The sequence below is a fragment of the Salvelinus fontinalis genome, chromosome 33 (genome assembly GCF_029448725.1).
Source record: "Salvelinus fontinalis isolate EN_2023a chromosome 33, ASM2944872v1, whole genome shotgun sequence".
Lineage (NCBI taxonomy): Eukaryota > Metazoa > Chordata > Actinopteri > Salmoniformes > Salmonidae > Salvelinus > Salvelinus fontinalis.
The window spans coordinates 26,857,863-26,883,920 of NC_074697.1; the positions used below are offsets into that span (position 1 = coordinate 26,857,863).

At 41.2% G+C, this 26,058-nt stretch overlaps 1 protein-coding gene across 1 annotated transcript; it reads right to left on the reverse strand.

Moving 5' to 3' along the window:
- Positions 1-3,274: 3,274 nt before the first annotated feature.
- Positions 3,275-24,054, reverse strand: LOC129831891 (tsukushi-like). Its single transcript, XM_055895446.1, has 2 exons — positions 23,810-24,054; positions 3,275-6,428 (listed from the first exon to the last, which is right to left on the reverse strand). Exons 1-2 carry the CDS (start codon positions 23,816-23,818, stop codon positions 5,370-5,372), a joined length of 1,068 nt encoding a protein of 355 aa, XP_055751421.1. The 5' UTR covers positions 23,819-24,054; the 3' UTR covers positions 3,275-5,369.
- Between the last annotated feature and the right edge of the window lie 2,004 nt (positions 24,055-26,058).

Here is a 26,058-nt window from a genome sequence, read left to right on the forward strand (position 1 = left end):
GATTATTATTAGGCCAGCTCCTTGGATCTGATCTACCCCTGGGTTTAACAATATCACATTTCCTACTCACATGACATTAGAGACAGAAGAGGATGCGAGATCTCATTTGCTCCTTTTTTATCTGATTCATATACAATCAATGAACTAAGCAGACCAGACCCAGCTGCTAATGCATTGGAGCAACCCCTAAAGCAGACTGGATCTGTGACCAATTTAAAAAAAAAAGGTAAATGGCCTGAGTGGGACATCTTCATGTATCCACAATCTTTGGGAATCCTTCACTGTCTCTCTTGCTGACATACCCTAAAAACACACCACTTGGATACAGCTACCACTGGAAGTTACTTTTCATAGCAGGTTAGCAGAATTAGGTTAAGGTTAGGAAAAGAGTTATGGTTAGCGAAAACTCACTTCCAGTTGTAGCTGTATCGAAGTGGCATGTTTTTAGAGAGCCCCTCTATGCTGGCATTATTAGAGGTATAACTTCCTCCTCTTAGGGAACCGGCCAATCAAAATCCTCAAGCCAGATCCAAAGGCAAAGGGATTCTGTAGATAACAGGGCTATTGATAAGGGTGCTGCAGAGGTCTTTAAAATATTTTTGATAAAACATGACGCTAGTTCAATGCAATACAAATGGCAATACGATATATTGTATGTATGCAGATAGCTACTGTACATTAGCAACCACTCTTAGACATCCAGGTTACAGTATGACAATTTTCTGTGAATTCCACGTGATGTGTTATTCTTTCTGTCAGATGAAGACACTTTGTCATAAAAAGTGTAATGAAAATCTTTACATTTACTGAGAAGCATAGATTTTTCTCAGCTAGTGAATTCATAATGCATGGAGCCCATGGCCAGCTGTGTGTGTGTGTGTGTGTGTGTGTGTGTGTGTGTGTGTGTGTGTGTGTGTGTGTGTGTGTGTGTGTGTGTGTGTGTGTGTGTGTAATGAACACTATCTTATAATCCATTATGAAGTGGCCTGGGGATGTTAATCATGTCTCCAGAGGGTGGTAAGCAAACCACTGCTGCATTAAAACAACTCAGGAGAGTTGAGCCTTTGGCTCACTGCTATGTGTTCTCATGGGCTACCTTGATACAGTATCTCTGAGAGTGTCATGACCCCTCATATACCTGAACCTTTTATATTTCCCTGGAGAGACGTGTGGATATCAGTCTAAAACCACAGATAAAGTAACAACCATAGTGCACAGCAGATTGAGTCACTGGATTACAAACAGGTAAATAAATAGTAAAGAAAAGTTAAAATCCTTGCGACTCTCTTATGATTCTCATTTATGTTATTATGCTGATTACTTGTATTTGGATTGCAAATGTTTTGTTTTGTAATTTAACACCATTCAGGTTGATCCTGTCAGGCTGACCTGAAGGAGGTAGTTGTGATTGACAACCCTCCTGCCTCCCCGCCTCCAAATTCCTGCTCTCCAGAAGATGGACAATGGCCCAAACATCTGGAACTGGTTTACTAATGGGGCCATCCGCAAAGGGTCAAACTCTCAGAAAATCACTTTTGCGCTTCTCTCTCTTTATCACTCTCTCTCACACACAACCTCTTTTGCTCCTATGTTGGCTAAAATATATCTAAAAGAGTATAAACTGAAGCAAAATCACTAAGGAAATATACTGTCTAGTTGATCCTAGCAAGCCATACTTTTCCTGAGCAGGATGTTGTAATATAGATGTAATCTGGAGGAAACCTTTTGTGGAGTCAGAATTTTTTTGGTACACGGGTCTCTTAGAATTTCAAAGAACTGTGCTTTGGCAACCACTGCAAGGGGCTGAGTGGGCACCTGGATGCTATCTGTGTCTCTGAGGAGGAGCACACAATGGAACACTCTCAGAGCAGAGATCTGTGGAGTTACAGCCAGCCGCCATTACACAAAGTCAGGCTGCTCTCCTCCTTCTCCCCTTCTCTTTCCCTCTCATCAGCTTCAGATATCAGTCCACAGTTGCATGGCTCCCTGCCTGGAACTAGTGTATCTGACCGCTTGTGTTTAAGGACCTCTCGAGACCACTAGTGTGTGTTTGTGTGCGTTTACAGGCAGAGTTCAAAGTAAATAAAGGAAGGAAGTTAGGCAGCATGTGAAAGTAAATAAAGTGATGCACTAGGCACTGAGGAAGACATAAGTGCTATTATTACAGGACACATCCTATGAGTCAGTACAGCAAACAAAATGAAATCACATGAATCCAGCTCTATGAAATACAGGGAATTCTGGAAAATGGTGAAACCCTGTTGGAGTGACGACAGTGGGCTTTAAGTGTGGTGTGTGTTGAAACCCAGACAATGGACACTACCGTTCAAAGGTTTGGGGTCGCTAAGCAATGTCCTTGTTTTGAAAGAAAATATACTTTTTTCTATATTAAAATAACATGAAATTGATCAGAAATACAGTGTAGACATTGTTAATGTTGTAAATGACTATTGTAGCTGGAAATGGCTGATTTTAATGGAATATCTACATAGGTGTACAGCGGCCCATTATCAGCAACCGTCACTCCTGTGTTCCAATGTCATGTTGTGTTAGCTAATCCAAGTTTATTATTTAAAAGGCTAATTGCTCATTAGAAAACCTTTTTGCAATTATGTTAGCACAGCTGAAAATGGTTGTTCTGATTAATGAAGCAATAAAACTGGCCTTCTTTAGACTAGTTGAGTATCTGGAGCATCAGCATTTGTGGGTTTGATTACAGGCTCAAAATGGCCAGGAACAAAGAACTTTCTTCTGAAACTCGTCAGTCTATTCTTGTTCTGACAAATGCAGGCTATTCCATGCGAGAAATTGCCAAGAAACTGAAGATCTCGTACAACGCTGTGTACTACTGCTTTCACAGAACAGCGCAAACTGGCTCTAACCAGAATAGAAAGAGTGGGAGGCCCCGGTGCACAACTGAGCAAGAGGACAAGTACATTAGAGTGTCTAGTTTGAGAAACAGATGCCTCACAAGTCATCAACTGGCAGCTTCATCAAATAGTACCCGCAAAACACCAGTCTCAACGTCAACAATGAAGAGGCGATTCCGGGATGCTGGCCTTCTAGGCAGAGTTCCTCTGTCCAGTGTCTCTGTTCTTTTGCCCCCATCTTAATCTTATTTTTTTTATTGGTCAGTCTGAGATACGGCTCTTTCTTTGCAACTCTGCTTAGAAGGCCAGCATCCCGAAGTCACCTCTTCACTGTTGAGACTGGTGTTTTGCGGGTACTAACTTGCGTATTCATTGCACAGACATTACAAAACTATTTGGACAGCTGTCAGTGCGAGAATAATCAATTTATTTTACATTTATAAAAAGTTATAACTGAGTGTACAAAACATTAAGAACACCTGCTCTTTCCACGACAGACTGACCAGGTGAATCCAGGTGAAAGCTATGATCCCTTATTGATGTCACTTGTTAAATCTACTTCAAATCAGTGTAGATGAAGGGGAGGACACAGGTTAAAGAAGGATTTTTAAGCCTTGAGACATTAATTGTGTACATGTGCCATTTAGAGGGTGAATGGGCAAGACAAAATATTTAAGTGCCTGTGACCGGTGTTTGGTAGTACGTGCCAGGGGCACCTGCTTGTGTCAAGAACTGCAACGCTGCTGAGTTTTTCACCCTCAACAGTTTTCTGTGTGTATCAAGAATGTTCAACCACCCAAAGGACATCCAGCCAACTTTATACAACTGTAGGATGCACTGGAGTCATCATGGGCCAGAATCCCTGTGGAACGTTTGACACCTTGTAGAGTTCATGCCCCGACAAACTGAGGCTGTTCTGAGGGCAAGAAGAAGGGGGGTCAGGGGTGCAACTGAATATTAGGAAGATGTTCTTAATGTTTTGTACACTATCAATAAGAAATATACAATCTTTACGCAGAAGTTTAACATCCGAACCAGCTCATGTGCAGTTATGAGGCTGATTGTCTCTTTCGGTCCATATTATACCACAGGGATAGCAACCAAGGCAGGTGTTCAAACATGCAGTTGTTGTTGGACAGAATATCTGAAGGATTTTGGCCAATGTAGATCCAAAGTCGATGCTGTAGAATAGCTACGACATATACAATATTTCAAAGTAGGGTGAATAATACAATGTATCAAATGACATGTGGTATAGTGTTTCAGTTAAAACACACTTCTCTGTCAGAAGAGATATGAAAATACAGGACAAAACATGTCTGTGTCTAATACAAGTACAAGGAGACCGTTTTATGTTTTGAAATGAATGGTCAGGGTCATGAGAAACTGATTCAATAACGGAGCAGCGAAAACCCCTGGGTGACATTCAGAAATGTGTTTATGCATTGATTTGTTCAGACCACATTTCAACCTCAGTTTCAACCTCAACTGCTCTTTGAAACAGAACAGACAATGTTGGCTTCTAGGTCTTAGACCATGTAAACATGACTGAGCAAGATAGCAGGAGAATGCGTCGACTTAATAAAACTAGACATCAGAGGAGGCTGGTGGAAGGAGCTATAGGAGGATGTGCCCATTGTAACAGCTGGAATGGAATAAATGGAACAGTCAAATGTGGTTTCCAATCTTCACCCGGCACAGCCAGAAGAGGACTGGCCACACCTCAGAGCCTGGTTCCTCTCTAGGTTTCTTCCTAGGTTCCTGTCTTTCTAGGGAGTTTTTCCTAGCCACTGTGCTTCTACATCGGCATTGCTTCCTGTTTGGGGGTTTAGGCTGGGTTTCTGTATAGCACTTTGTGACATCTGCTGATGTAAAAAGGGATTTAAAAATACATTTGATTAAATTGATTGATACCGTTGATTAAATTGATTGAAACGGTATCAAAAATGAAATTGATTGATACGGTTTCATTTATTCCATTCCAGCCATTAAAATGAGCCCGTCCTCCTATAGCTCCTCCCACCAGCTTCCTATGATAGACATACTTAACTATATACTCTACATAAGACCTTTCGTTCTGAAATAAGAGTGGTCCTTGCATAGTAATGTGTATACTTCAATGATCTGATGATTGTTATGGAATATAACAGTATTTTCCCAAGTGGCTGAGGTCTGTTTCTATTTCCAGATCCTAAAAACGAAATGGTTTTAATATAATATCCATCAATGCTATTGCTAGCTTGTTACTGTAGTTGAAAGACATGCTTTATGCATAGCAAGCATGACATGATAGTACAGTGGATTTATATAAATACCTCAGGCCTTTGGAATAAAAGCAAAATACACATTTTTGAATTTAAACAAAAACTGTTCAAATAGTAATTATCCTGATTGGCGGCAATAACAAAAAGTGTTCTTTGCATATAGTGATATAAGGCACAGTTTTAGCACTAATGTGTTAGCTAGATGTCCATACTGAAGGCAACGATCCGAACACAATCACGAGATAACCCCTTCAACGTCACAGGTTAGCACCTCATGTTTCTGTTCCTGTCCGAGCTGCCTGTGAAACTGGCCCTGCTTTTGAGCCCTCCAACAATGGATATTCTGGCCCAGGGTAATACTCTTGATGATTGGCAAGTGACTTAGCATGTTATTTGGCAATGACGTTACTCCAGAGTTGGACAGATTGAGCTCCTGTAGAGACACAAGTTCACTGAACACAGCTGGGCTCAGTGTTTTTAGCTTGGCATTGTTGGACAGGTCCAAGAGCTGAAGGTTCTGTAGGCCTCTGAAACAGTTGGGCTGGATGTTAAAGAGCTCAGGAAGCCCACTGAGGGACAGGTAAACAAGGTCCTTGAGGTCCTCAAAAGCACCCTCCTCAATGCGGGAGATACTGTTCCCATCCAGGCTTAGGTCCCTCAGCAGGATGCCTTTTAGCTTGGGCACGGCCCTCAGCTGGTTGGCTGCTAGAGTCAGGCTCTGGACATGTAGTAAGGGGCTCCTAGAAGAACTCCAGGAGACCACTGTCAGCCGGTTGTGGGACAGATCCACGCTGATTGGCTCTCCGTGATCTTTAGTGATGAACATGTCCAGATCAAACTCTCGGAAGTGGTTGTGGCTGAGGTCCACCTCGGCCAGGGGGAGGCCAGAGAAGCAGCCCTCGTCCAGGCCCTCCAACGAGTTGTGGCTGAGGTCCAGAGACTCCAGGTAGCGCAGCCTGGACAAGGCCTTGGGACTGACCATGGAGATAAGGTTGTTGCTGAGGTCCAGGCTGACCAAGGTGGTATAGCCAGGCCCAGAGAGCATGTTGTCGGTCAGCAGGGACATGGAGTTGGAGGACAGGTCCAGGTGGGCCGTGTCCAGGGGGATGGAGATGGGGTTGGTGCTAGGGCCCACTCCCCTGCAGTCCACCCTGGTCAGGCTGAAGCTGTCGAACAGGCCGAAGCTCTCCACCTCACAGTGGCAACCCGGGTGGCAGTTCTTCACGGCTCCGGCCTGGCCATGGACAGCCAGGAGCATCCACAGACTAACACACAGGAGAAACGCCATCATGCTCTGAGGGGACACAAAAATAAAACAAAGATGTTACTTTTAGTGTATCTGAATACATTTGACGTATGTGGACACCTCTTCAAATGAGTAGATTTGGCTATTTCAGCTACACCCGTTGCTGACAGGTGTATAAAATCGAGCACACAGCCATGCAATCTCCATAGACAAACATTGGCAGTAGAATGGCCTTACTGAAGAGCTCAGTGACTTTCAACGTGGCACCGTCATAGGATGCCACCCTTCCAGCAAGTCAGTTTGTCAAATTTCTGCCCTGCTAGAGCTTCCCCCGGTCAACCGAAAGTGGAAACGTCTAGGGGCAACAACGGCTCAGCCACGAAGTGGTAGGCGACAGAATGGGACCGCTGAGTGCTGAAGCTTGTAAAAATCGTCTGTCCTCAGTTGCAACAATCAATACCGAGTTCCAAACTGCCTAGGGAAGCAACGTCAGCACAACAACTGTTCGTCGGGAGCTTCATGAAAAGGGTTTCCATGGCCGAGCAGCCACACACACAAGCCTAAGATCACCATGCGCGATGCCAAGCGTCGGCTGGAGTGGTGTAAAGCGCTCCGCCTTTGGACTCTGGAGCAGTGGAAATGTGTTTTCTGGAGTAATGAATCCCGCTTCACCATCTGGCAGTCCAATGGACGAATCTAGGTTTGGCGGCCCTTAGGAGAACACTACTTGCCCCAATGCTTAGTGCCAACTGTAATGTTTGGTGGACGAGAAATATTGGTCTGAGTCTGTTTTACATGGTTCGGGCTAGGCCCCTTAGTTCCAGTGAAGGGAAATCTTTACGCCACAGCATACAATGACATTGTAGACAATTCTGTGCTTCCAAGTTTGTGGCAACAGTTTGGGGAAGACCCTTTCCTGTTTCAGCATGACAATACCCCCATGCACAAAGCAAGGTCCATACAGAAATGGTTTGTCGAGATCGGTGTGGAAGAACTTGACTGGCCTGCACAGAGCCCTGACCTCAACCCCATCGAACACCTTTGGGATGAATTGGAATGCAGACTGTGAGCCAGACCTAATTGCCCAACATCAGTGCCTCGACCTCACTAATGCTCTTGTGGCTGAATGGAAACAAGTCCCTGCAGAAATGTTGCAACATCTAGTGGAAAGCCTTCCCAGAAGAGTGGAGGCTGTCATAGCAGAAAATGGGGAACCAACTACATTTTAATGCCCATGATTTTGTAATGAGATGTTCGATGAGCAGGTGTCCACATACGTTTGGTCATGTAGTATATCTAAGAAAAGGTAAACGGAAAGATACATGGAATAGTAATAATCTTATTGCTTCCCTTTTTTCAAATATAAAAAAGGTACAGCTAATTGGATATAATTTTCAGTGACCCAAAATAAACACACAGTATATGGGCCATTAACAACACTCTGCATCATCCGGTGAACAGAGCAACATCCTGATAAATTAAGCGGAGATCGGGGCTCCATAGACACTACAGGCAGTAAATAAGCTGTGAGTCACATTGATATGCACTCCATTACGGAGATATAAATACATACAGCTAGCGTTAAACACATAATGCATAAACATAATCTCCACATAAACATGAAACTAAATAAATATGACAAATGTGTTAACGGCCATAATTTAGTTTTTTGATTTTTATAATATTTATTTAGCAGACGCATGTTAGTAGTTCATGTTTTTAAACTCTATTTCTTCCCTCAAGCCACTTATCTGAACAACATAACATTGAAGATTACACTCGGAACAGACAGTAAATTTAGTTATAGAATTCAAATAAAGAGTTGTTCCTTTCAAATTGCCACCGTAGCCATCTTTGTTACTCTTGTTTCTGGATACAATTCAAACTTTCCTTGCAACACACACCAACAGCCCGAATTTCCCTTTCCTTTGGGCCCCCAATGGATTTGACCTCATGTTCTTTATCAAAATGTATCACAAATGTTTTCTTAGTTTACAACACAAACTATTCATGGTTGTGATGATGCAAGCGGAGACATCGTCACTGAAGGTCCTTATAATATCTGTGTCTAATCTGTCTAATGTGTCTTTAGGAAAGTCCTCATCGGTCTCCTCCAAGCCGACAGTTATGTATAAAGATGTCCGAGACACCATTAGAAAGTTCGCATTCACATATTAAGTATTGTGTGGCAAAAGGTACGCATTGATGACTACCGTATCACAAATAACAATGGAATGCCATTGGCAGAACAGTTAAATGATGCCTTCAGAAACCTTGAAAACATATAAATAAGTTTAATAACCAAGCAATAACTTAAAATGAAAATGCACTTCATACCACTATTTTCTGTTGTTGTTGATAGTTTCTTGTTCACTGCACAGCTCTAGATATCTAACTGAGAAGGCTAGGGGTTCACAGGACTTTAGTTCCTGAACACACCTAACCCGCGTCCTTTGTGCAGGAAAAATGATCTGCTTCTAAACCTCTTTGTGCACTTGGCAGCAACACTGCCATAATGAGCAGAGCACAGAGTACCCACAAGCAACACATGGAAATTGGACAAAGGTTAAAGGGGCAATCAGCAGTTGCTACATTCATTTAATTTGTACTTATAAATTAATGATATGTACCCATTGAGTATTTAAAGAATATAACTTATAAATGCCTCATGAGTTTAGTTAAACTGTCATACCCCATCAGAACACAAAATATAAGCTTGTTTTCCACCAATGTTTGTAAACAAAGTAAATGAAAAACAATCACTGTATTGCCTAAAAACATGGTTAAAACTATCATTTTGATATCATGGATGGTCTGTCCTTGCATCTAAAGCTCTGTCTTTTGAGAGTAGTAACATTTCTCTAGCCCCATCCCAACCGCGTTTTACCAAAACAGTGGTGGGGAGGGCTTTAGTGTTGTTTCAATTGCTGATTGCTGCTTTAACAGTTGTAGTTGTATAACAACTGGATAAGCGTTCAGGAGGTGTATACCCAAGCATGACCCAGCAGAAAAGCCATTGAAGGATTGATCATTAATTTGTGTAGTGGGCCAAAGCTAGGTATAGTCTGTGGAAGGTTATCACATCAAGCTTTCCTGTAGTCAAATGACCAAATTGACCTCTACTGGCCTCATGGGTGGAATGTTATTAATATCTTTTATAATTTCGTAATTAATAAACATAATGTTTTTAAACAGAAGAAAATCCGGTGTTTATGTCAAGGGGTTTTGTTATATTTCAGTCTTCAGTGATGTATATAAAGTGTAATATTGGGATGCAAACTCAAAATGAGATACATACTTTATCCGGCATGGTACAGGTGTCTTCTTTTTTGAACAACTTGACCATGTGTGTGAGGTGTATACTTTAGTTTCAAAGTAGATTTGTTTAAGACTACCAAGAAACACTCTGCGTGGCCCTAATTTAGTCCACTGAAGTAAAAGGTTTGAAAAGTTCCAAAGGCTACAGAATGTTCTTATGTAACAGGGGATGTTGGATAATCAAAAAGGACATCTGGAATACTTGAGATTCAACATGAAGGCTGATTATGTGTTAAGCTTCCCAGAAACTCTGATTTACTCAACTGGAGTTGTTCCTTTTGTGTGGTGGTTGAGACCGTTTATTCTATTAATCTGAAGGTTAAAAAAAAGCCCAGTAATACTGGTTCTGATGTTTAATCAGGCAAATGTATACCGAATTTGAGTAATGTCGCAAAATGTTAGTTAAAAAATATAATTCTGCAAAGATCTATCAGATTTGCACATAAATAAGTCACAGTTTCCCTGTATCCAGTTGAGCAACTGTGTGTGTGTTTGTGAGAACATGTGTCACGCCCTGACCTTAGAGAGCCTTTTATTCTCTAATTCGGTTAGGCCGATTGTGACTAGGGTGGGTACTCTAGTTTTTGTATTTCTATGTTGGCCTGGTATGGTTCCCAATCAGAGGCAGCTGTCTATTGGTGTCTCTGATTGGGGATCATATTTAGGCAGTTTTTTCCCCACTGGGTTTTTGTGGGATCTTGTTTATGTATTGTTGCTTGTGAGCACTGCATAGCTTCACGCTCGTTTTGTTCTGTATTTGTTTTGGTGAGTTTCATTTATTAAACATGTGGAACTCTACGCACGCTGCGCCTTGGTCCATTTATTCTAACAACGATCGGGACAACATTTGTTTTCTTTGTTGACTCAAAGCCTAAGTCCCCCCTACCATACAAGATAGACAAAATAAGTAAAAGAGATATGCCCTATCAAATGATGGTCAGTAAATATTTCCCTATTAAACAAGATCAAGAGATGTATTATGCTTATGTTTTTTCCTTCACTGACTTCTAGGGATGCACAATATATCGGTGAACATATCGGAATGGGACGATATTAGCTAAAAATGCCAACATCGGTATCGGCCCGATGTCTAGTTTAACGCAGATGTTAAAAAACAAAAACCGATGTCAAAGCTACTGTGCAATGACGCCATGTAAAGTTTTGCACTACACGTGTAACACAGCATTCCTAACTTAGCTCACACAATGTCTGCTGTTTGGATCGAGCAGTCAACAAGTCGAGCAGTCATTTGAAAGAGTAAGAAAATTTCAGCGAGACAACTCAAAGGCGAAATCCATTAAAGCCAAAATAATTGAATTCCTTGCCCTTGACAAACAACCGTTCTCTGTCGTGGGTGATGTTGGCTTCGCCGACTGGTCGAGAACAGGTACACATTAACAAGTGCGCTATTTTTCAGACGTTGCACTACCGGAGTTACACAGTAATACACACTGCTATTAGCTTCACGACATGCATGCTATGGAACGCCGTTTGGGTCTTTGTGTGTCAAAAAAGATACAATAGCACGGTCAAAGCTGTAAAAAAAAGTCTGCAAACAAACAAACACCGGCCACAAACAATGTGTTAACAATACCGAGTTGGTAATAAAGCATAATTTATTCGACTGCAACATCTGGGGTAACTAGCTTTAGCTTGGTACCTAGCTTGCACTAATACAACGAGCCTGAAAACAATGACCAGTAGAAACTGCAGTCCTTTTCATTATTCTTAGTAATGATTTAGGAATATTTGTGAGTAAGTATTAGCTAGGTTGCCACTTCTTGTTCGCCTATTGAAATTGAACTTCAGTTCATGAAAATAAATTGCTAGTATTGTTTTTTTCCCAGAACATATGTGGCAATTATTTATTTCAGAAGGAGCCAGCACAACTAGTGCACTCTATATGTGCTCTTGGTCATTAGACACCATTAGACACGCACCTGTCTGGGCTGTGGACACGACTGGTTATTCCTGTAAGTGGTATAGCCTGATATGTACTGTTGCTATGGTTACACATGCATGCACCTTTCTTAGTCGAGAACATGTCTGTCTTTTTTAACTATTGCTGATGCTCTACAGCAGCCTTTCTATAAGTATGGGTCACGACCCGGACCTGTTAACCTCTAACGCCTACCAAACCCGGATCCGGGAGCCCCCCCATCACAAAAGCTGACTAGCATAGCCTAGCCTAAAGCCACAGGGATATCATATAATAAAATGTTCATGAAATCACAAGTCCAAGACACCAAATGAAAGATACAGATCTTGTGAATAAAGCCATCATTTCTGATTTTTAAAATGTTTTACAGGGAAGACAAAATATGTAAATCTATTAGCTAACCACGTTAGCAAAAGACGACTTTTTTTTTACTCCACCATTTTCTTACTGCATCAGTAGCTATCACAAATTCGGCCAAGATATAAATAGCCACTAACCAAGAAACAACCTCATCAGATGACAGTCTGATAACATATTTATTGTATAGCATATGTTTTGTTATAAGAATGTGCATATTTCAGGTATAAATCATAGTTTACCATTGCAGCCACCATCACAAATCGACTAGAATAACTAGAGAGAGCAACGTGTATTACCTAATTACTCATCATAAAACATTTCTTAAAAATACACAGTGTACAGCAATTGAAAGACACAGATCTTGTGAATCCAGACAATATTTCAGATGTTCTAAGTGTTTTACAGCGAAAACACAATATAACGTTATATTAGCTTAGCACAGTAGCAAACCAAACAACAGCATTGATTCCAGCTAAACATAGCGATAACGTATTCACCACCAAAATAATAATTTTTTCACTAACCTTCTCAGAATTCTTCAGATGACAGTCCTGTAACATCATATTACACAATGCATATAGAGTTTGTTCGAAAATGTCCATATTTAGCGGCACAAATAGTGCTTATACAATGAGAAAACAATCGTCTTTTGGCTGAAAGATGTCCTCTTGTCCAGTCGAATTAGCCGCTAAACGTTAGCCACCCACTGGAGAAGTGCCCAACAAATGGAAGCGCGTCACAAAGAAATCCCAGAAAATCGCAATAAACTGCTATAAGTCGGTTTAAATTAACTACCTTATGATGTCTTTAACACCTATAACGAATAAAAACATGACCGGAGATATAGAAATACTAAAACGAAAGCGTTTGCAGGACGCTATTCTGATGTCTTCATGCGCCAAGCGCACTGTTGAAATGAACGGTACTTCCTGTTCCACGGTCTAATATAAGGTCCCAGATTGCGCAATCGACTCCATTCAAAGTCTCACCGCTTACTGACATCTAGAGGAAGGCGTATGCAGTGCATGTACCCTCATAGCTTGCATGGGGACTTATAAACTGATCTCAGAACAGGGACCTGGATTTCTGAAATCTCACTCCCTGACAGGAAAAGTGCTACAGAATGAGTTCTGTTTCACTCAGAGAAATAATTCAAACGGTTTTAGAAACTAGAGAGTGTTTTCTATCCAATAGTAATAATAATATGCATATTGTAAGAGCAAGAATTGAGTATGAGGCAGTTTAATTTGGCCACTATTTTTTCCACTGGTGAAACAGCGCCCCCATATTGACAAGAAGTTAATGGTGGGTCACGACGTGTCAGAATAAATTAATCCTTATTTAATTAATTGATTTGGCCAAGTGCAACTGCAGTCTCTTTTCAGTGCGCTCTCTGCTTAGAGCGGTCTCTGCTCAGTTTGGCAGCTACGCAAGTGGGAGATGCCCGTGTGCTTTGCGGTTTACCAGATCTTTTTTCTGGAGTTTTCTTGAAGATCACTCCGTGACACACGCTGCAGCGCTGTCGTTCAACAGCAGATGATGCGCTGTAAGCCATTGATTTGTCATTCCCACTCGCCAAATGGTCTCATGCTTGCAACAAGTTCTGACTGAGCTCAATCGTCATGAAAAGCCAATACACCGATAAGATTCTCTTTCATACAAACTTTGAGAATTAACGAGGAGCTCCCTCAATGTGTTTTGTGCGGGGAAGTGCTTAGTAATGAGTCAATTAAAACGAACAAATTCTTATAATGACACGTCCTGACCAAACATCCACAGCATGATGGAATACCCAGGGAATTCTTTCAGAACAGGACAGAATGCTTCAGGAAACAGTGCTTCGACAGTGGAAAAGTAAGTCAGCTAGCAAGGCATTGATGTCATTATATAAATGGCGATGAAAAACAGAAATAAGGGAGTACTATCTCATAGTAGTATACAGTTGAAGTCGGAAGTTTTAAAAAACTTTTTCAACCACTCCACAAATTTCTTGTTAACAAACTATAGTTATGGCAAGTCGGTTCAGACATCTACTTTGTGCATGACACAAGTAATTTTTACAACAATTGTTTTCAGACAGATTAATTCACTTATAAGTCACTATATCACAATTCCAGTGGGTCAGAAGTTTACATACACTAAGTTGACTGTGCCTTTAAACAGCTTGGAAAATTCCAGAAAATGATGTCATGGTTTAGAAGCTTCTGATAGGCTAATTTACATAATTTGAGTCAACTGGAGGTATACCTGTGGATGTATTTGAAGGCCTACCTTCAAACTCAGTGCCTCTTTGCTTGACATCATAGGAAAATCAAAAGAAATCAGCCAAAACCTCAGAAAAAAAATTGTAGACCTCCACAAGCCTGGTTTGTCCTTGGGAGCGATTTTCAAATGACTGAAGGTACCACGTTCATCTGTACAAACAATAGTACGCAAGTATAAACACCCTGGGACCTCGCAGCCGTCATACCGCTCAGGAAGGAGACGTGTTCTGTCTCCTGTAGATGAACCTACTTTGGTGCGAAAAGTGCAAATCAATCCCAGAACAGCAGCAAAGGACCGTGTGAAGATGCTGGAGGAAACGGGTACAAAAGTATCTATATCCACAGTAAAACGAGTCCTATATCGACATAACCTGAAAGGCCGCTCAGCAAGGAAGAAGCCACTGCTTCAAACCCGCCATAAAACAGACAGACTACGGTTTGCAACTGCACCTGGGGACAAAGATCGTACTTTTTGGAGAAATGTCCTCTGGTTTGATGAAACAAAAATAAAACTGTTTGGCCATAATGACCATTGTTATGTTTGGAGGAAAAAGTGGGAGGCTTGCAAGCCGAAGAACACCATCCCAACCGTGAAGCACGAGGGTGGCAGAATCATGTTGTAGGGGTGCTTTCCTGCAGGAGGGACTGGTGCACTTCACAAAATAGATGGCATCATGAGATAGGAAAATGATGTGTATATATTGAAGCAACATCTCAAGACATCAGTCAGGAAGTTAAAGCTTGGTCGCAAATGGGTCTTCAAAATGGACAATGACCCTGTTCTGTTTTGCTGTTCTGACCCTGTTCTGTGTGATGTGATCAATCAGTTTGTTCCAGTTCAGAATGAAAATGTATTGAATTTTAACAGCAACAGTTCCAACCTAGACAGATATGTAAGAGTTTTTAAAAATGGGGGAAATAAACATGACTAGCTATTTATATGGCTATTTCATTTCATTGTTATTTGTTTTTGTCTATATTGCATTTGTTTTAGGCATAAGGGCAATGAAATGTACCACTATTTACATATAGTTGCACATGTTCCTAAGCTTGGGTCCCAGGAAAACACAGAATTTCTCATTTGGGTTGAAAAAGTTTAAGAAACCCTGCTCTACAATTTCCAAGCCCTAATGTGAAACCAAATAAAAGTTAGTGCAAGGCAAAAAGATAACGGTGGCTAAATGCCAGAGGGGAAGACGTAAGGAGGAAAAATGTATAAGAAGTATGTGTCAAGACAGGAAAGGGAGTTGCTTCACGAACCAGCTCGGCTTTTGTTATATTGTAATAAAAGTCTAATTGAACTCATAGGCTCCGGTATTTGAGAAATATGATTGACTGTTTACTTCCACGACACTAGCCAGCTACTTAACCCTGTTGCCCAAAGCTAACGTTATAAGCACCCAGCTAGCATCATCTGGCTAGTGAGGCTCGACTGGACCGGGGTATGTTTTGTGAAGCTAGCCACACTAAGGATTAGGTACAATAGTGGAATTTGCGGTTTTCCTTCTAAATAAAAGTATGGCATTGACAGTGATGCAAATTGTAGAATTATGCAAAACTTTTATTTTGAAGGCTAACCGCAAAGTCCACAGTTGTAGCCTAATCCTTATTGTGGCTAGCTTCACATAGATGGGTCCAACCACATTTAAGATTAACCACCGTTAATCTAATAGAAATGTATAAATTAGGGTTATTTTAGATGACACCTAGCTAAATAGTTAGCTAGCTAACTATGCTAATGAAACAGATGATGTCGTTATGCTATGTTATTGGGGAAGAACATTGTTTGCATCCATGAGCTAGCTAGCTTTTTGTTATGACCTGCACTGTAGGTGCGCGAGACAACTTTACCAGCATAATAGCATACGTATCGATGAATCGTTGTGACATATGAAATACGAGTGATAGTGTAATCAATGTGTAATAACTACGTAAATAAATGTATGAGCGTGTTAAATTATTATGTGAAGTGCAGTCATATTCAGGTCCTGATTGGTCAACAAGCTTATTTGACACGTCAAATCGTTTTTTTTGACACGCAAAGTCCCAAATGGCGTTCCATAGAAATCCTGGTTAAGAATGAAACGACTGATCAAATGAACGACGAAACAGCACAGCAAGTAAGTGAAAGAAATAGGTTTTGATTACATTTTACTGGTAATGGGGACATATGTAACTGGAAACAAAATAACTTTTTGGTCAGTGTATGAGTGTAACCTTTATTTAACTAAGGAAGACAGCTAAGAACAAATACATATTTACAATGACGGCCCGGACGACGATGGGCCAATTGTGCGCGACCCTATGGGACACCCAATCACGGCTGGATGTGATACAGCCTGGATTCGAACCAGGGACTGTAGTGACCACTCTTTCACTGAGATGCAGTGCCTTAGACCGCTGTGTCCATGTGTGTGTGTTAACTATTTAACTGTGCTAGAATGCTTAAAAAGGCCACAAAATATTTTTATATCGGTATCGTTTTTTTTGGCAAGGAAAATATTGGATATCGGTATCGGCAACAAATGGCATATCAGTGCATCACTACTGACTTCACACAAATCCAAGATAAGGTATATATCTTTCATGAGGTTGTGTTTTCATAATACTGGATGAACTTTTACTACCCATGTTTTCCTTTTAATAAAAACAATTATTTTAACAGGAAATCATCATCCTCCATCCTCCCCAGACACCGACTACACCCTGAGTGAATGGTTTTATTAAAAAACAGATGAGGGGGCAGTCTAAAGCCATGCAGTGGGAATCTGTGGCTAAAACGAAGTGCTCATTTAGTTTAGAAGTCTAGTCTACTACATTGGTGCTAGCTAGTGTCTTTCCCTTTCTCTTCATTGTCCATGTATGTTATCCATGAATACATCTGCTGCTCTTTTACTGGGGGCCGTGAACATTTCCACACCAGGTGTTTCTCATCCTTCCACCAATAAATTACAGCAAATGACCGTTAGCCCAGACTTCAAATCAGCCCAACATTTACCACTATAATTACTTGACAACTATGGCTGTCCGCACCTCAACTCTCCTTACGGGAAATTATAGGCTAAACACATCTCACTTTTAGGATCTTATCTTTCAACACTCTTCTATCCTCGTAATAAACCATATAAAGTGCATTTGGAAAGAATGCAGACCCCTTACCTTCTTCCACATGATGTTACGTTACAGCCTTATTCTATAGTTGATTAAATCTATTTTTATCTCTCCTCATCAATCTACACACAATACCCCGTAATGACGAAGCAAAAATAGTTTTTTTATTTTTATATAACATTTACATAAGTATTCAGACCCTTTACTCAGTACTTTGTTGAAGCACCTTTGGCAGCGATTACAGCCTGGAGTCGTCTTGTGTATGACGCTACAAGCTTGACACACCTGTATTTGGGGATTTTCTCCGATTCTTCTCTCCAGATCCTCTCAAGCTCTGTCAGTGTCACACCAGCTCCCACTCTTCCCCGCGCCAGGCTCCCCAGCATTGCGCACTCCTGCCACCATCATTACGCACACTTGCCTTTCCTCCGTCACGCGCATCAGCGATAATGGACTCACCTGGACTCAATCACCTGTTTATTACCTACCCTATATTTGTCAGTTCCCAACTGTTGCATTGATTGTTGTTTGTCATTGTGTATCCGTGTGCTGACGCTGATTCTGTCTTGCTCTTTGTCTGTTCCTAATTAAATGTCAATACCCTGTACCTGCTTCTCGTCTCCGGCGTTGGTCCTTACAGTCAGTTTCGATGGGGAGCGTCGCTGCACAGCCATTTTCAGGTCTCTCCAGAGATGTTTGATCGGGTTCACGTCTGGGCTCTGGCTGGGGCACTCAAGGACATTCAGAGACTTGTCCAGAAGCCACTCCTACGTTGTCTTGGCTGTGTGCTTACCCATGCCCAAACTGGACTCGTGCGTGCATCCGTGTGCACCATTGTGTGCAAATTGATTTTGTCCCCCCACACCAAACACGATCATGACACGCAGGTTGAAATATCAAAACAAACATTGAACCAATTATATTAATTTGGGTGACAGGTCCAAAAGCATTAAACATTTATGGCAATTTAGCTAGCTAGCAGTTGCTAGCCAATTTGTCTTATTTAGCTAGCTAGCTTGCTGTTACTAGCTAATTTGTCCTGGGATATAAACATTGAGTTGCTATTTTACCTGACATGCACAAAGTCCTCTACTTCGACAATTAATCCACACATAAAGCAGTCAACCGAATCGTTTCTAGTCATCTCTCCTCCTTCCAGGCTTTTCTTCTTTGGACTTTATATGGCAATTGGCAACTAACTTTCATAATAAGGTGAATTACCACAACCGACCTCAGTTCATCTTTCAATCACCCATGTGGGTATAACCAATGAGGAGACAGCACGTGGGTATATGCTTCTAAAAAGCCAATGAGGAGATGGGAGAAGCAGGACTTGCATCGCATTCTGTGTCACGAATAGAACTGACTTAAATTTTAGCACTTTGCAAAGCAGACGCTCGTTGGTGCGCACGAGCAGTGTGGGGGCAATGATTGAATAACATGTACAGTTGAAGTTGGAAGTATACATACACCTTAGCCAAATAAATTTAAAACTCAGTTTTTCACAATTCCTGTGATTTAATCCTAGTAAAAATTCCCTGACTAGGTAAAGTTAGGATCACCACTTTATTTTAAGAATGTGAAATGTCAGAACATTAGTAGAGAATTATTTATTTCAGCTTTTATTTATTTAATCACATTCCCAGTGGTTCAGAAGTTTACATACACTCAATTAGTATTTGGTAGCATTGCCTTTAAATTGTTTAACTTGGGTCAAACGTTTTGGGTAGCCTTCCACAAGCTTCCAACAATAAATTGGGTGAATTTTGTCCCATTCCACCTGACAGAGCTGGTGTAACTGAGTCAGGTTTGTATGCCTCCTTGCTCGCACACGCTTTTTCAGTTCTGCCCACAAATTTTAGGACTGAGGTCAGGCTTTGTGATGGCCACTTCAATACCTTGACTTTGTTGTCCTTTAGCCATTTGCCACAACTTTGGAAGTATGCTTGGGGTCATTGTCCATTTGGAAGACCCATTTGCGACAAAGCTTTAACTTCCTGACGGATGTCTTGAGATGTTGCTTCAATATATCCACATAATTTCCCCTCCTAATGATGCCATCTTTTTGTGAAGTGTACCATTCCCTCCTGCAGCAAAGCACCCCCACAACATGATGCTGCCACCCCCGTGCTTCACGGTTGGGATGGTGTTCTTCTGCTTGCAAGCCTCCCCTTTTTCCTCCAAACATAGCGATGGTCATTATGGCCAAACAGTTCTATTTTTGTTTCATCAGACCAGAGGATATTTCTCCAAAAAGTACGAAATTTGTCCCTATATGCAGTTGCAAACCGTAGTATGGTAGTAGAGATACTCTTAATGATCGGCTATGAAAAGCCAACTGACATTTACTCCTGAGGTGGTGACTTGCTGCACCCTCGACAACTACTGTGATTATTATTATTTGACCATGCTGGTCATTTATGAACATTTGAACATCTTGGCCATGTTCTGTTATAATCTCCACCCGGCTCAGCCAGAAGAGGACTGGCCACCCTCATAGCCTGGTTCCTCTAGGTTTCTTCCTAGGTTTTGGCCTTTCTAGGGAGTTTTTCCTAGCCACCGTGCTTCTACACCTGCATTGCTTGCTGTTTGGGGTTTTAGGCTGGGTTTCTGTACAGCACTTTGAGATATCAGCTGATGTACGAAGGGCTATATAAATACATTTGATTTGATATATGGCGGTTTTGGAGCAGTGGCTTCTTCCTTGCTGAGCGGCCTTTCAGGTTATGTCGATATAGAACTCGTTTTACTGTGGATATAGATACTATTGTACCGGTTTCCTCCAGCATCTTCACAAGGTCCTTTGCTGCTGTTCTGGGATTGATTTGAAGTTCACACCACAGTAGACAGAACGCGTCTCCTTCCTGAGCGGTATGACAGCTGCGAGGTCCCATGGTGTTTATACTTGAGTACTATTGTTTGTACAGATGAAAGTGGTACCTTCAGCCGTTTGGAAATTGCTCCCAAGGATGAACCAGACTTGTGGAGGTCTACAATTTTTTTTCTGAGGTCTTGGCTGATTTCTTTTGATTTTCCTATGATGTCAAGCACAGAGGCACTGAGTTTGAAGGTAGGCCTTGAAATACATCCACAGGTACACCTCCAACTGACTCAAATTATGTCAATTAGCCTATCAGAAGCTTCTAAAGCCATGACATAATTTCCTGGAATTTTTCAAGATGGTTAAAGGAACAGTCAACTTAGTGTATGTAAACTTCTGACCTACTGGAATTGTGATATAGTGACTTTTAAGTGAAATAATCTGTCTGAAAACAATTGTTGTAAAAATGACTTGTGTCAAGCACAAAGTAGATGTCCTAACCGACTTACCAAAACTATAGTTTGTTTACAAGAAATTTGTGGAGTGGTTGAAAAACAAGTTAATGACTCCAACCTAAGTGTATGTCAATTTCCGACTTCAACTGTATGTGTATTATTATTATGATTATGATTATTTTGCACAGCTCGCGCACGCGACGTGTCCGGTGTTGTCAGCGTGTTAAACAGGGTCGTTGTCCAATTGGAAGGTGAACCTTCACCCCAGATTGAGGTCCTTAGCACTCTGGAGCAGGTTTTCATCAAAGATCTCTTATAACTTTCCTCCATTCATCTTTCCCTCGATCCTGACCAGTCTCCCAGTCCCTGCCGCTCAAAAACATCCCAAGAGCATGATGCTGCCACCACCATGCTCCACCGTAGGGATGGTATTGGCCAGGCGATGAGCGGTGCCTGGTTTCCTCCAGACGTGACGCTTGGAATTCAGGCCAAAGAGTTCAATCTTGGTTTCATTAGACCAGAGAATCTTGTTTCTCATGGTCTGAGTCCTTTAGGTGCCTTTTGACAAACTCCAAGCAGGCTGTAGTGTGCCTTTCACTGAGGAGTGACTGCCGTCTGGCCACTCTACCATAAAGGCCTGGTTGATGGAGTGCTTCAGAGATGGTTGTCCTTCTGGAAGGTTCTCCCATCCCCACAGAGGAACTCTGGAGCTCTGTCAGAGTGACCATCGGGTTCTTGGTCACCTCCCTGACCAAGGCCCTTCTGACCCGGATACTCAGTTTGGCCGTGCGGCCAGCTCTAGGAAGAGTCTTGGTGGTTCCAAACTTCTTCCATTTAAGAATGATGGAAGCCACTGTTCTTGGAGACCTTTAATGCAGCAGCCATTTTTTGGTACCCTTTCCCAGATCTGTGCCTCAAAACAATCCTCAGAGCTCTACAGACAATTCTTTCGTCCTCATGGCTTGGTTTTTGCTCTGACATGCACTGTCAACTTTGGGACCTTATATAGACAGGTGTGTGCCTTTCCAAACCATGTCCAGTCGATTGAATTTACCACAGGTGGACTCCAATCAAGTTGTAGAAACATCTCAATGGAAACAGGATGCACCCAAGCTCAATTTTGAGTCTCATAGCAAAGGGTCTGAATACTTATGTACTGTACATAAGCTATTTCTACTTTAAATTTTTTATCCATTAGCAAAAATGTCTAAATACCTGTTTCGCTTTGTCATTATGGCTATTGTGTGTAGTTGAATCCAAATAATTGAATACATTTTAGAACAAGGCTGTAACGTAACAAAATGTGGAAAAGGTGAAGGGGTCTGAATACTTTCCGAATGCACGGTACATTTCATCTGACTTTGGTTATTCTTTAACTCTCAACATGTGAGTAATAAAAAGCTAAGCTATGTGGGAACTGGGAAGGATGTCTTAATGCATTTTCAGCTATTGTTCAGTCTAATTTGATGTCCCGGCATCTAAGGGTGGGTTGAGCCTCATTAGTATAGGCCTACGTAGGCCTTTGCAATGTAACGCATACCTGATCTCTGCTGCTCATTCAGCAGGTCTATCAGAGTTCAGAAGCATCCTCCATGTGGTGGAGTCCACTCTTAGAAAAAAAGGTTCCAAAAGGGTTATTCGGCTGTCCCCATAGGAGAACCCTTTTTGATTTTAGGTAAAACCCTTTTTGATTTTAGGTAAAACCCTTTTTGATTTTAGGTAAAACCCTTTTTGATTTTAGGTAAAACCCTTTTTGATTTTAGGTAAAACCCTTTTTGATTTTAGGTAAAACCCTCTGTGGAAAGAGTTCTACCTGGAAATAAAAAAGGGTTCTAAATTGAACCATTGAAAGGGTTCTCTTATGGGGCCAGCCGAAGAAGCCTTTTAGGTTCTAGATAGAACCTATTCTTTCTAGAGTGTATTTTACCAGCCTAATCCCAAAGTCAAAGCATACAAACAATGTAATTAGGAGATAGATGGTGTGGGCACGCTAATCCATTTAAGCCAAATTAATGCATGACATTAAGAAGAGCCACGTTTAATGTGAACTAGAAGTAGTACAGAAAACAGTATAGGCTAGGCTCATCAGGGCAACAACAAGTAACTCCTCATTTTCCATGATTCATATGGTTGAACTATTGCACTGATAGCACTGTCCATCTGTCTGTGCTGTCAGTGTATGGTTAGAGTTTACATAGCGTGTTAAGACGTCATAAGTGGTCTTAAAATGAGTTTTACACCATCTGTTTTGAATATCTAGCTACCTGACTCAATCCCAAATTAATGGAAACAATGGGCACTAATTTCATAATTTCAGACACCTCATGTCATAGTTCAGATGGTACCTATCTTTCACATTCATTTGGAATTGAGGAATACACAACATGGTGCATGGGTGCGTCCCCCGTGGATGGTGGTTGTGATTTAGCTTTACCCATATTCTATAGACATGGCATGCCATTATCTCAACATTAGATTTTAGAGTGACGTTTCTCGTGTTTGCCATAATAATCGTAAAGCCATGGCAATGTCTTCCTTGCATTCTTTAGATAAAGTCTGACTCAAAGCCCTATGCATGCATATCCACATAGGCTGCCTACATGACACTTTCAAGAAAAAATGATTTAGTACTTAAGCGTAATATGAAATGGAGGAGTAATACGACTATAAGGCTAGCAAATTAACTTCGTTTTCCGCTGGAAATCACATGTCCTGTAGCCGTGGCAAACCTAGCCTTACCTTGCAGCCTACCGACTTTTCTGAGACTGTCAAGCTCATCCGTGTGGTACCTGAGAAATGAATCAAATCTCATATCTACCAGACTACTACCAAGTCCTGCCACCTTTCTCTGTCAATCATCACTCGATTTGTCACTTTCTCTGAAGCACATCACCCAACCACGTTTACGCATTTGGCCTGTGAATAAGTAATGCTTTTCAGGGGTTTAAAATATAAAGTAGCTATATGATTATAGTTGTAATGAAATAATATGTACAATTTGAGCCTAATAGCCTATGAGGAGCAACGTTTTTCTGAGAAATCAGAAATATGATCTGACCTCCGTCGTTCCGAGGCTTGAAAACCTTGAAATCCAAAGAAAACTCTAAAATACCGTTGATAATAAGGGTTATTCTAACTTGCTCACACATTTTCAGACATACCTTGACCATCAAATAGGAATTTAGATAGTTGGCTCGCCTGGACAATCCAGTTTACTTCACAGCGCCAAGGAATCCTGCAAGAGACTCAACCTCCGCTCCCATTTTTATTAGTCCCATATCATTGTGTGCATCAGGCAAGCTAGAGAGATGTCTTGCGGTTTTATATTAACTGTCAGTGCTGCGACTAGCTATTCTGATTGGAGGTCGAGACGAGACTCCCCCCAACTTCTTCGCAGAGCACTGAAGACCGGATAGGTTTCCGCTAGCACCCCTGTCTTTTTCTAATCACTTTTGATGTGGGACACGAACGGTGCGCGCTCTAGTGGCGAGACTGGTGCGAGGACCGACATTAAATTATTCCATTGTTACAGATATACAGAATGTTATGCAATAGAGCCCCACAGTGGAAGTGTCATAATACCCACAGAACCTAGCGGTCAAACACGGAAATGGTTCCAATTGTTCACCCACCATTCATTTTTCACATTGGGTATTAAAATAAAGGCTATGTTTCGTGTAGGCTTTGATAACCATGTAAATCTCTCTCGGACAAGGTGACTTATATCAATATATTTGGCTTCATTTACTCTCAGATTCGAAAATGCTAATTCGTATCAAAGTAGACATAATGCAAACTCTACAAATCCCTGCAAGCTCCTGCACATCATCTCTAGCTGGCACCTTTGCTAACAGGTATTATGTCAATTTTAAACTTGCACAAGACTTCACAGAATTGTAAATTTATAGAAATGTAGACATTTCTTAAATACTACATTTAGCTAACATTAGATAGTTAATTCAGAGAGAGTTATCTTTACCTTGATTCACCAGTCTCATCCAGATCATCATGGCATTTGTAGTTCTTTGTGATAGCCACATTATCAAATAATTAGCGTTTCCTTTTTGGTGGGGGAAATACAGGCATATATTTTGATAAGTCACCTTCTTCTAGAGAGATTTACACGGTTATCAAAACTTCACGCCAGGGTAAGCCTACATGAAACAACCCTTATTTGAAGTGCTTCTAAAATCCCCTATGGGAAAAATGAATGGCGGAAAAACAATTGGAACCATTTCCCTGTTTGACGCTAGTTTTTATGGGTATTATGACTCATACTGTGGTATTCTATATGACATCTGTTTTTACTCAACATGATGGGGTTCTACTTTAGGAAACATAGCCCTTTGGGCTAAAGGAAATTTTGAATATTTTTGCGCTTGCACACCTTAGGGAAAATGTGGCTGTTGATGAAATGTGAAACCCCAAATAGCCTACTGTATCTATTATTTATCTAGAAACACTAGAATGCCTAAGGGAATGCCTAACAGAATTTAACAATGTTACGTAGCCTAACTCTCAAGATGGCATTTAGGAAATCTAAGTAATAAAAGGCAACATATTTAGTTTGGTGAATGGCAAATGTCCACAATAAATGCAGACTAATGGATTCCATGCTTTTAGTTCTTTATATCTACTGCAGCCTCAATGTGGTGATGAAGGCCATTCATAGCAACTAACAAATGGTTGATGTAGACATTAACAGCAACAGGGGGACTGGGTGTTAACAAAGCTTTAAGAGGAAGAGAAGGCCAATATTGCTGCACAATATTGGGCGTGACACTGTTCATCTGTGGGTTCTGGGCTACATTAACTGTTTTCACAGTATGACAGAGAGTGGGCCCCAACACACACACGCACACAGATGAAGAGGCAGGTATGAAAAACACTGAAGTGGAGAGAGAAAACAATACAATGTCTTTTCAACTGTGGGCTTCCCTCTCTTTCTTTTTCACAGAAGTGGTCCTCTTGTCAACAGCTCAAGTCGAGATTAGAAGGTTGCCACAAACAGTTTGTGTACTAGATCAATTTGTATGCAGAATTTAATAAAAAGGATGAATAATTTGCTGACTGTGTCCTCAGAAAACAGGCAGTAACAGTCCTAAAATATCCCTTCCTCCCCATCTGTCACCTTCTATTTGGCAGTAAATGACTGGACAAGTTAGAATAGTTCTATAGAGAACCGTGTGATTTTGGAATCCTGTTAATTTATTAGGTGATATTCAGAGAATGAGCCCCTTGTGTAGCTATTATGTTATCAGAATCTGTATGGATGGGGATTCTTGTTACAGATGATAAAAAGTTACTCCAGCTGAGGAATGGGGCTGGAGAAATGTAACCACCACCAGAACTATGGACTGATGGTTGATGAAATTGACATGATGGTTTGAAACATACTTTGAAGCTGTAT